This window comes from Pseudophryne corroboree, chromosome 5, assembly GCF_028390025.1.
Source record: "Pseudophryne corroboree isolate aPseCor3 chromosome 5, aPseCor3.hap2, whole genome shotgun sequence".
NCBI classification, from domain to species: domain Eukaryota; kingdom Metazoa; phylum Chordata; class Amphibia; order Anura; family Myobatrachidae; genus Pseudophryne; species Pseudophryne corroboree.
In genome coordinates this window covers 80,786,298-80,799,443 of record NC_086448.1, presented here as the reverse complement: position 1 = coordinate 80,799,443, position 13,146 = coordinate 80,786,298, and the positions used below count along the sequence as shown (strand labels likewise).

Below are 13,146 nucleotides of genomic sequence, written 5' to 3'. Positions count from 1 at the left end.
TCTTTTACTATGGGGTGTATTCAATTGTTGTCGGAAACTGCCGTTTTGTTGGAAAGATGGCAGTTCCCAACCTATTCAATGCGGCCCCATTTTTTCCGACAAGTCAGGAAATCCGACTTGTCGGAAAGCTGTCGCAATTGTCAGAAGTGCGGCCAAACCAGACAGGTTTTAGCCCCGTTTCCGACAATGTCAATCCGGCTTTAAAAAAAGGCGGATTGCCATTTTCGGGAACGGGACAAACCTGTTGAGTTTGGTCAGCATTGAATACACTCATGTTGGATCCTTTCTGTCGGATAGGATCCGACATAAATTGAATACACCCCTATGTATTACCCTTCTGCATCCACACATTGCTGCATTCTTATTTTCCATTGACCAAAGCTGTTTCTCTGGCAAAAACTGCTTCACAGAGAGAGCTGTGTGTGCTGGTGCGCAGTCCTGATGGAGACCTCAAATGTGGCCTCTTTTTTCTGATTCTTTCCCACAAAGTTTCTAGAACATTGATTCACGGTTGCGTTTCTGGTACTCTGTCTGGTAGTCTGTCAAATTAATATCCTTGATATCAAAGAAAGCAATATGTCTTTGAATTTGGATTTGCTTTGACATGCTTTCTTCATTCTTGGTGATGATGGTTGCATTTTATTAATAAACCATAGTTTGTGGGAGGGTTTATGTATTTCTTATTCACTGGTCAATAATAAAATAGGTGACGTGTGCTTCATATAAGCAGAGGGGAGGGAGGTTGAGGTGGTTGAAAGTAGATGAGTAGCTATTCCCCAGATGGCGCTAGTCACACCCCAGAGCACAGACCACACCTCCACATCATTGGCTACACCCTTATATATGTAGTCACACCCCCACAATGCTGGTCACACCCCCTGCGGCGGCACGCAATAGGCCCTTCATAAATTTCAGCTCCAGGCCCATGAGAACCTTAATCTGGCACTGCGTGGAACCATATTCCTGAGGTCTCTCGTTGAGGCAAGACGCCAACATGCCCAATTGAGGCACTCCTCAAAGACTTATTACTTCTGTAAACTTCTCGATGACGACAGTATTTCTCCCGGATGGAGACCGCGTCTGCAGAGGAAATCTATTTCTCTGTCGTTTACTTCTGGAACTAAGACTGCTAATATAACGTTTACCAGTCTTTCCACCCAGCGGAAAACTATTTCAGCTTCTGCCATTGCCGCTTTGCTCCTTGTTCCGCTCTAGCGACTTACGCCACTGCTGCCAAGTCGTCCGACAGAATTAACACGGGCAGATCAGGAAGAATCTGTTCGTTGAAGACAGCTCTTACTTCAAGAAAGCTTATTGTAGACAAGCTTCACAGCTTGACCTTTTCCTCTGGAAATACTTCCCATGCTAGGACTGCTCCCCAGCCTCGGAGATCTGCATACATGGACACCAGGATCTAATCCTGGATCGCGAACCTTCGTCCCTCTAGGAGGTGAGAACTGAGCAGACACCACAGGAGTGATATCCTGGCCATTAGAATTATACTCCGGTGCATGTGCCGGTGAGACCCGGACCACATACCCCACAGGTCCCGTGAAAACCACTCTGGCATTTGCCCTGCTCACCGAAAAGGCCTCTTAAGCCGCACCCAACTTCTTCATCAACGGAACATACAGAAGGATTTGCACTGCAAATCTGATCTGACTCAGGATCCTCAGACCTCTTTCCACAGGAAAACACAGAACCTCAACCGTTCAGTATCTACCCTGATACCACCTCCGACATCTGCGTCATTGGTAACAACAGTAATAGGAGGACAAGGCCCTGAATCTGACGCACCTCTGGAGTGGCTTTGCGTATTACCTCCCTTTCCAGAGGGGAAATGGTAAGATCTATTAGAAAATCAGTGAGGGGAAACATCTGTAACTCTAGACAGTCCCCCTCCGGATTCTATCATTAACTCACGGGTCCTGGTCTATTCCCGGACTAACTGAAAGGTAGTAGACGAGTCCCCACCGGAGTGGGGTCCAGGCAGGTAGACTCAGCACCATGTGGTGGATGTGTGAGAAACAGAAAACGACCTCCGCTTCTGCGAACCTAACAAGGCTGCAGAACACTTACCTTTTCACCTTCCATCTGCACAGAAAAGGAAAAGAAAAGAACGGTATCGAACTAGTTAAAGCGACTGCATCCCACAAAGGAATGCGTCACCAACCGTTGTGAGGGAATCTAACCCACTAAGTTAGATTTACCAGCAGTATCCGCCGAAAGTGACTGAACTAAGACATCCCCAAACAGCGCACATCACCCTAGGGAAAAAACTCCAGTATCTCTCGGAGTCAGCCTCAGCATTTCCCCGGCCACCTCCTGTATACGCACTGCAGCCTGCCGCGATGTATAGAGAAGACCCAACATAAGGAAAATCCCCTATCTCTGCAGGATAATTCTATCGGATATCCCTCCGAATATAAACACTCCATCATGTGCATGTAATGCAAATAAGTCCAAAGAATAGAAATAAAATATCACTTAGCTTCCTGTATCCGATCCTTTGTGACAGGACCCCGTGTCGACCAGGAGTTGACTTCCACAGAATTCTCTCCGCCGCGGGAAAAGAAAAAACATTCGGACTCCTTGAGAGGACGGGAGACCCACTCGTCACGGCCGACCAAGAGCTTTATCAACAGAGCGACCAGCACATGAGAAAGAATACTATTACTTCAGCATTCATTATAAATCATAAGATGAATATACATATTGTAATACACATATACACACATATCCCACTTATATATACATATAACATACATATAAGTGGATTGTCCGGAACCTTCGGGACCCAAGTGACATTAATGTGTTCTGAATGTGTATGACCATGTACTGAATCCGCAGTTGTGGCTCTACCAGGAAACATTATAGTCGACAGAAAACCTAGTAATCGTCGACAGCAGGGAGTAGCAACCAGGCAAAATAACATACTTGTGACCCCGAGGGATCCGAGGGAATTATACATATATAATTTTAATAACCATGTCTGTGCTCGAGCTACAGACTCACGGAACCGAACAATATAAATACATATAAATATATATCTACAGGTATAAGTTAGTTACAGCATGTCAATGTACACCCGGTAATAACAGTTGGTGCCGACAGGATCACCCACATACTACTGTGTCTCCCACACCGTGTTTACTATGAACAAGTATAACACAACCGATCTGTTGACTCAGTATCTACTGTATCAAGTACCAAACAGGTGTCGGCAATGCCGACAATGAACCCCAAAGGCGTTAGTAACAGAACATTCACACATGTCGACACAAGTGTATTTCTGACAGGGAGCACACAGAGAGTATACACAACCAAGAGTACATGCCCATTTTCAACTTAAATAGTGTTATACATTCCTACATAACACTAACATATATGTGCCCCCCCCCCCCCCCCCCAGTCTGGGCTGTACACACGTTTTGGCGGGGACATTGCTTAAAATGGCGCTGTCTCTTTCTGTGAGGCCTAAGCCCCGCCCCTTATCGGCGCGCGGTAGCCCACTATATTTAACCCGTTATATGCAGGCAGGGGACCATATACAGTTTCTACCCAATGTATATGTATACTGGGAGTGTAAAAATAAAGTAAACATACTGCCCAGGGCGTCCCCCCCCTGCGCCCTGCACCCGATACCAGCCGTTGGTGTGTGGGAGCAAATGGCGCGCAGCGGGACCGCTGCGATAAGCTGGCGGGGGTAGCGGACACGGTTACTGAAGTCTGCTGCCGTCACTGAAGTCTTCTGTTCTTCTAATACTCACCCGGCTTCTGTCTTCTGGCTTCTGTGAGGGGGTTGACGGCGTGGCTCCGGGAACAAGCAGCTAGGCGCACCAAGTGATCGAACCCTCTGGAGCTAATGGTGTCCAGTAGCCGAGAAGCAGAGCCTTTGAACTAAGAAGAAGTAGGTCCTGCTTCTCTCCCCTCACTCCCACGCTGCATGGAGCCTGTAGCCAGCAGGTCTACCTGAAAATAAAAAACCTAACATAAAGTCTTTTAGAGAAACTCAGGAGAGCTCCACTAGTGTGTGTCCCTTCACTCCTGGGCACAAAGTCTAACTGAGGTCTGGAGGAGGGGCATAGAGGGAGGAGCCAGTTCACACCCAGTTTAAGTCTTTATAGTGTGCCCAAGCTCCTGCGGATCCGTCTATACCCCATGGTCCTTTTGGAGTCCCCAGCATCCTCTAGGACGTAAGAGAAATACTTACTGGAACGCCAGAAGATCCCAGGTCTGACACAGAGGTGAGGGTCACATGATCGCAGGGGCCTGTAAGATGCAGCTGGAGACATTTCAGTCTCCAGGAGAAGGCCATTCTAACATGTCAACATTGAATCATTGTTTACACGATGAATGTTGACGCGGTCAATATCAATACTATGATTGTTGACATTTCATAACCAATCCAGAAAACACAGCTCCAAAAATATGACCTAAGTATAATGGATGATGGCAATTTTAGATAGCTGGTATATGTGTTTGAATCATAATGTATGTAACATCTCATGTGTGTACAGTATGTGTGTGTTTGTAAAATTGGCCTCACAACTGATCACCTACCAAATGTATTTGTTGCACATCTCATCCCAATCCATGAAGCGTCCAAGTGTTCTTATCCTGACATTGCTTCCAGAGGCAGTTTGGAAGTCAGTAGAGAGTGGTGTAACCGAGACTCGGCCGTCCCATTCTGTGAGCTTATGTAGCTCGTCGCTATGCAGCTGACCTATTATTGCTCCTAGATATCTCCACTTCACTAGGGGCCTAATTCAGACCTGATCGCTACTGTGCGTTTTCGCTCAGCGGGCGATCAAGTCTGAACTGCGCATGCGATTGGCAGCTCTTGATTGACAGGCAGAGGCGTTCGCTGGGTGGGCCGGCGTTTTGGGGGTGCGGCCCAGGCAACGCAGGCTTGCCCGGACCGAGTTGGGGGCGGCCCGGAGAGCAACGGGTAGCTCCTTGCCAGCGCGCAGGAGCTGCGCCGGAAGGGAGCTACTCTTCAGGTACAAAAGCATCGCAGCCGTGCGATGCTTTTGCACCTGTGCAGCGGGGAAAGGGCCAGACATGCGGGGCGGACTAGCCCTGCGCTGGGCGTCCCCTTGCATGTCAGGGTGGCTGTACGTAGCCGTGCAAAATTTGGCACGGCTACGATCAGGTCTGAATTAGGCCCCATAAGAGCTCTTACAGGTGACCCGGGAACCTTCAGCAATGCAGAGATCTGACAGACTGGCTTGTTGGGCATGTAACATCCTATGGAGCACCCTTCAGTATGACCTTTCCGCTGCAAACTCATGGCCCAACTGGCCATCCATATAGTGATTACAAGCCATTGAAGTAAGCCAGGTTTTGGAGAAAATAAACCCATAAGTCTTGCTGGAAGCTCTTGTCTGTCAATTTTATGTGCGTTGTGCTCAGAGGGTTAATAGAAAAAATATAAAAACAAAGGAGAAAGAGTCACAGCACACATCTGATCTGCTGAGGGATAAAAGCCATTTTTCTTTTTTAATTGAAGACTCAGATGATAAATGGAAAAGAAAAGCTTAAGCGGCACACACTAAAAACACTGATGAAATACCAGATTGTTTTCTTACCCATATTTCATCTGCAACATGGTGCTGATTGTAAAGCCAAATACAAGCACCTGTCTAATTAAAATTCCCTGCACTGCTGCTGTGTAATTTAATTATCTGCAGCAGTAAATATTTATTACTAGCTCTGTATTAGTGGAGATTTTAAACTGCCGTTTTATAAAAGCCGAGGCCGCTGATCCGATCCGTAATTAGAATGACGACTGTAGAGCAGATTCCGGTGCAATCCCCGGGGCATTGGTTGGCTCTCTGACATCCTCGGAATTCTGTGCGTACAAAACAAACGCTAACACAGCCCACGAAAGAGCTGTGAGTATTTAGACCTAGGAAAAATATGGGGTCTTAAGTACGCAAAACCAGACAGAAGGCACCTGCGATGTAGGCTTACCATTTACAAAATTGGAATGGCGGATTGAAACTGAGGTGTTAAACATGGCATTTAATAGGACAGCGCGGTTAGCGTAGTGGTTAGCACCACTGCCGCACAGCACTAAGGTCATGAATTCAATACCTGGTCATGGTCCTTCTGCATGAGTGTTTGTGCTGGTTCCAAAAATTACCAAACATACCATGAGGTTAATTGGTTTTTGACAAAAAAATGAACACTAGTTTGTACATGTGTCTGTGTGGTAGGGAATTTAGATTGTAAGCTCCACTGGGGCGAGAATTTATGTGAATGACTGAAAAATTCTTGTGAAACAAGGCAGATTATATGTGCGCTATAATAATACCTCTTAATAAATTAATAATAAATAAATAAATTAATAAATAAACAAATGTGCTTTTTGGCTTTAGCAGATCTCATGATTCACAAATTGCATCGTTCTATATAATAAAAAGCTAACCCTGCTTCTCACCTCTATGAGGGGAATTAGTTTTGCCAGTAGATGGCGCCCGACAGAGAACTTCAAGTGTTACACAATTTGGCGCTGACAGTACTGTTATGTTGTGCCGTCATTTTGACGGGCTGGTAACTAGTAAAAACATGATTTTGCAGAACTGCAATTATCTGCTACACAGACCATACTGAGCGCAGTGCAATCAGTACCGCTAGCCAGGGCACAGTACATATTGGGGGCACAGTCTCTTCTAAGCTATTTAGATAAGTTCCCAGTGCAATAAAAGATGTCCTAAAGCACAACAAAGGGAAGCCTGGTTTCCGTTTTTCTCTTGCCTGCTCCAGGTGTACGTTATGATGTCACAACGCTGAGTGTGAAGAGAAGCAGCTGGGCGAAAAATAGAGGATGTGGAATATTTAGGTGGGATGGGGGAATTGCTGAAGTGGTGGAGACAGTGGGGAGTGGAAGGGGAACACTTGGGGCTTGACCGGGGTTCCGGTAAGGTACTGCACCTACATACAGCCTTACAGTAACAGATTAGCGGTCTCTCTGCTGATTTTGACACTGTTGACCACTCTCTTCTCATACAAACACTACAATCCCTAGGTCTTAAAGACACAGCCCTTTCTTGGTTCTCAACCACCTATCTAATCGCTCTTACAGTGTCCGTTTCTCTGATTCCACCTCCTCTTCGCTACCTCTCTCAGTTGGAGTACCGCAAGGCTCAGTCTTGGGTCCTCTGCTTTTCTCAATCTATACCTCATCTATTTGTAGACTAATCAGCTCTTTTGGATTTCAGTATCATCTGTATGCGGATGATACTCAAATCTTCCTATCCTCCCCTTATTTGTCCCTATCTGTACTGGGCTGTGTCACTGAATGTCTTTCTGCCATTTCATCTTGGATGACATCTCATCACCTCAAACTTAATATTTCCAAAACAGAATTAATTATATTTCCACCGGCCAATAGTAGTTACCTACCTGATATCTCTATCACTGTTGAGAACTCGACAATCAACCCTACCCCACAAGCTCGCTGCCTAGGTGTCATCCTTGACTCTGATCTGTCCTTTGTTCCCCACATTCAATCTGTCTCAAGATCATGTTACATGCATCTAAAAAACATATCCAAAATACGACCATATCTTACACAAGACACTGCAAAAACTCTAATCCACGCTCTCATTATCTCCCGCATTGATTATTGTAATAGTCTCCTAACTGGTCTTCCCAAAACGAGACTCTCACCACTACAATCCATTTTGAATGCAGAGGCGAGGCTAATCTTCCTCGCTAGACGTTCATCGTCTGCAGATCCGCTCTGACAGTCCCTCCATTGGTTACCGGTATTCTACTGTATTCAATATAAAGTACTTTCACTTACATACAAGGCTACTAACCAAACTGCACCAACGTACATCACTTCACTCATCTCAACATATCTCCCTACCCAACCTCTCTGCTCTGCACAAGATCTACATCTCTCATCCACATGCATTACTCGCTCCCATTCAAAATTACAGGAGTGTTGGGGCCGCGATACCGGTGGTAAGGATCCTGGTGGTCAGCATCCCCTCACCGAGATCCCGGCCGCAGAATGCCTGTGGAAGGGAGAGCGAGCGCAACGAAGCCCCTTGCGCTCGTCATGCTGCGGGCATTCCCACTCTATGGGTGTCATGGACACCCACGAGTGGGAATAGTCCCTTCTAGTCCGCATGCCGACTATCGGTATTTTAATTGTTCAGGATGCAGTGGGAGGTTATGTGACCGTCGGTCACATAATTACATCCCTTATAGGACTTTATCCGGGCATCACCCACTCTGTGGAATGCCTTCCACGCACAATAAGACTGACCTCTAGTCTCCAATCCTTCAAACGTTCCCTGAAAATTCACCTCTTCAGGCAAGCTTATCAAATTCCGGACCCACCCACATAACCTTCAATGCCTTCCTATTTAATTACATCCCTTCTGTACAGTCCACACAGAACCTCACATATTTTATCTTTCTTCACTTTCACACCCTCCTGACCCTTGGCCAACATTGCTGGGTGACCATACCATACAGCTCATTAAGAACCTCTGTTGGACCATGATGCAATAGATAGCACCTATCCTTGTGTATCAATGCCTATTTCATTTTAGATTGTAAGCTTGTTGTTCCAGTTGTAACGTGCAACGGAATATGTTGCGCTATATAAGAAACCGTTAATACATCAGTAAATAAATAAAAATTGCTTTGTTGGACACCTACAGTGATTACAAGTAGTAGGACAGTGAAGTGTTTTAGAGTATAGAGTAGTTGAGGACGAGGATGAAAATGCACCAGCGATATTAATAGGCTGCAGCTCTGTCCCAGCTGGCTTCAGTTCATACTCCGCTCATGATGGTTTAAATAGACCTGGAAACGGGTCAGAAATACTCTTGGGCATCACCAAAACTGTGATGACTTACTCTCTTTAGCTACAGTACCTTTCCCTTTCCCATTCTTACATACCCCACACCAATCCCTATTCTCCCAACAACATATGCTCCAAAAATTTCACCAAAACCCTTAAACATGCTGTTTATTATGAACCCTATGTAAATAATATCCTTGATATAATAAAAATGTATTTGAACTTTTTTATGTTAAATGTATTTGTAGTTCGAATTTAGTTGTCATTTTTGTATTTTTAAAGTATAAGTTTAAGCTTAATATGTTGCAATATGCACACCGACTCAATAATGGGTGAACTGATTCCATTGGCAGAACGTGGTCAAACCTGATTGGTGGATTGAAAAATTGTGCTGAATTTTCAAAATGTTGTTCCAGAGCCATTCGGACATCTCTAGTTGGGAGCAGTGAGCAGTGGTGTAGAGTAAAATGACTGGCCTGGGTGGTGGGGAGGTGTGGCCAAATTCATGGGGCATGGCCACACCTACCCGAAATACACTGTGCACAGATGATATAATCAAACTAACTGATGTATTAATTAAGTCACCTGGGCCTAAGCATGGATATCCATAAAACCTGGACTTCTGGGGTGTCTTGAACATCATATTTGGGAACCACCAGGCTAGGAGATGCATGCAGCAACAAGTTTTCAGTGACTTAGCGGCAGATTATCAAGTGATATTCTTGTAATCACGTTACTAATCTTAAATGATGCTCCAACCAATCATCTCCTGTCATGTGTTTGAAGGGTTATGGGCCAATAGGTCGACATGCACAAGGTCAAAAATGGTGAAAAGGTCAAAGGGATGAAAAGGTCGACATGGAAATTGTCACCACATGAAAAAGTTGACATGAGCTTTTGATGTTTTTTTTTGTTTAAAATGTTACCTTTCAGCATGTGGAACCACAATTAGTGCACCACATCCCTCACATGGCTCGCTTCGTTCACCATGCTTCAGGCAGGTTACTATTCCCAGTCGTAGTCCACGTGTATCGTAAAGTATCAAAAGGTTGAAAAAAGAAACAAACTCATGGCGACTCTTTCATGTGTCAACCATGGTCATGTCTACCATTTGATGTTGACCTGTTGACTGTCGACCTATCATCCGGACACCTGGTTGAAAAATGCCAGCAGCTGATTGGCTGGAGCACCATATAAGATTAGGAACGAGTGATAACAAAAATATCACTTGTTGTTAAATCTGCCCCATACCCGCTAGATTTAAAGCTCTAATAACATGCATAACCAATTTTGTATTTTGAAAATAATACAGATTAGCTATAGCATCTGCTATAAAATACAATGCGTTCTAATGGGACTGGACTCTCCAATTATATACATTCTAGAACACACATCTGCCCATTATTAAACTGAGCTCAGCATTTGTATAGCATATTACCAAACGTTTTATAAACGGTATGTCAAAACCGTTCATTACGGCAATTATGAAAACAAGTATATCCTGGTAGCAAACTTTTGCCGCATTACCTCGTCGTCATCCGCGTCATACTGCGCATAATGTTGTTCCAGCATCTCCCGCTGGCGACGTTCTTGCTCTAGGGTCTGGCTGATCAGCTGGGCAACCTCGCTAATCTGGCCAGGCTTCTCACGCCCTATTATAAACCTGTAAAAGAAAGAAAAATGCATAAATATCATATTTTCAACTGACTATGAATCCAATGTCAAATACACTCCTGTGCTATAAAACATCTGAACTTGGACCATACTTGGTACACGGTCAGTTGAAGGTCATAAAGCTCCCTCATAGAGGTTCCTGCCCCCCTGCTGACCATTCTGATTCTGGTTCTCCCTATGAATGGGGGATCCCACACAGTGGCTTTGTAGGATGAGAATCCTGGAGCTGGCAGGGTAACCCATGCATGTTGTCCCATTGCTTTAGTGGGAACTGGCTCCGGCTGTCTGGTGCTGAGGCTGGCGGAGGAATTTAGGGCTCAGGGAGCGTAATTTTTAAAATGTTTTGACGTACAAATAGCGGACCTCTCCCTATTTTATTTCTGAATAATATGAAGGGTTAAAATCAAAGACGACTGAGGGAAATATCCAATTAGACGTGTTAATCCAATTTGCGAGTTAAAATGACTGGGTACAAGGTTTTTGGTATTCAATTAGCTACATTAATTTTTAAGAGGATTTAATGTAATTTTATTCTTGCAGCCCCAGGGCAGGTGCAAAGTCGTGAAAATCCTAATTTTAAGGCTAATATTTCAAGACTTGGTTCATAACACCTGGAACAACCCACGAACGGTTAATTAGGCAATTAGAGGTGCTTAATTGGCTTCATATGGCTAATGACTACATTGCACCCCTAATGTAGATTTATTTGCTGAAAAACACATGATTTATAATATTCTTTCACTGTTGATAAAAATAGAAGAATCAGCAATTTGAGACCTTTTAAGAGACCCAAATATTTAGCTTTAGCCCAGTAACACACATATACTATTATCCAATATGTATTTGTACTGTAGTTCTTTAGGGTACAGGCTGATTTATCATTTTTCCCCCGTAATTAAGGCGGCTATTAACAGCCAAAGTAACTGTGCAAGTTATTTTCCAACTGGATGGCGCATGAACTGGGAGTGCGCAAAGCCGCATGAATTGAAAATTGGACGCAATAGGCGCAAGAAAAATCTCGCAGACAAATGTATATGCAGGGGGTATCTAGGTACATTTGCAAACAATGTTAAATGCATATATTACATATCAAGCGCTGGTAAACACGTATCAAACACACATTGCGTTTCTACACGTGAAGTCGGTTCTGCATTTATTTCACGCAAAGGCTGGCCAATCGGCAAGCGTGTCTCATAGGAGCAGATGGATTAAGTCTGGAGAAGTGAGAAAGCAGTGATAAGTGAAAGGTGATAACGCACCAGCCAATCAGCTCCAATATGTAAATTGACAGTTAAGAGCTGATTGTCTGGTGCGTTATCACCTTCCACTTATCACTGCTTTATCTCTTCTCCAGGCTTAATACATCTGCCCCATAATCTTGCATTGTAACACTTAATCGGACACTTGAAGGACAGATCTGCCATTAGCCGGTATTTAAATGATTTGCATTAATAAAAGAACCACAAGCACTTATGTATGCGACTGTGCCGCTAAATCACATTAACCCTATGGGTCATTAAGCATCTATCAAAGCCTATATTGCAGTTGGCATTTAGCTGGCATACTCACTAATAGGAAATTTCTCCCTACTTGATAAAAAAAAATCAATTTGCCACCGGGGTGTCATGGTCAAAAATAGCAGGTGTCCAACCCTTCCATAAATATATGAATAGATACGTTTCATGGCCTTTGTATCAGAATACAGAACTCAGGTTAATAACTCGGCCAACTCATTTTCTAAAGAAATCTCTGAGCAGTCTTGAAATGTATCCAATATATACACATTACTCTGTGCCAGAGCAAAAATCATCTCATCTCCCTCGTTTCTAGAAAGTCTTTTTGGCTGAAAGGAGCTTTTATCTTAATGCACTCTGCAGTAATGTGAATTTTCAATAATAATTCCACCATATGCCCGTGAACACTTTTCCTTTGTAGTCCCGTTCTTACTACAGGATTCTGTTGCTATAGGCATTCTGTCCGTTGCTATAGGCATTCTACCGCAATTAGGCTTGGTGTTAATTACATGTATCTAACACTAACTTTTGAATTAAGGTTCAAAAAAGGGTTGAGATTACCTAAAGGATAAAAAAAAGGGGCAGACTAGATGGGCCAAGTGGTTCTTATCTGCCGTCAAATTCTATGTTTCTATGTTTCTATGTAACCCAAAACACGTAAGGGTCTGAAAATATAACCTATTGTTTTCAGTGTCACAATTCTCACCTGCCTTTGTAATAGTGCCCATTGTGTTATAATGTGATTTGTACGATTATTAACATGGTTGCCCATAGCAACTAATCAGTTTTTACTACGAACAAGTTGGAATAGTACCCCTTGTTTTGCAGATGAGGTGGAACTGGAACAATGACTTCAGTCTGTACCAGTTTTTGGATGGCCTGCTGTAAAGTTACACTTGCCTCTTGTGAAACTGGTAAGCCTGATTTGAAGAATCTGTGAGGTGGGAGCTCTTGGAACTCCAGTCTCTAGCCCTGGGAAATAAGATCTATGACCCAGGGATCACGGCATGAACTTGACCAGATGTGACTGAAGAATTGTAGTCTGACTCCCACCTGACAGCCTTCCAGGCATCGCGGTTCACCGTCATGCTGAAGGCTTTGAGGAAGCAGAACCTGAGCTCTGTTCCTGAG

The 13,146-nt window shown here is 44.1% G+C and overlaps 1 protein-coding gene across 2 annotated transcripts in view; it reads right to left on the bottom strand.

Annotated features, from left to right (window-relative positions):
- Window positions 1-13,146, bottom strand: part of PPP1R9A (protein phosphatase 1 regulatory subunit 9A) — a 367,558-nt gene that overhangs the window by 144,829 nt on the left and 209,583 nt on the right. For both annotated transcript variants that reach the window (XM_063921405.1, XM_063921406.1), the window contains exon 6: window positions 10,355-10,490. In XM_063921405.1, coding sequence (XP_063777475.1) covers window positions 10,355-10,490 — 136 coding nt within the window. The remainder of the gene's footprint in view (window positions 1-10,354; window positions 10,491-13,146) is intronic.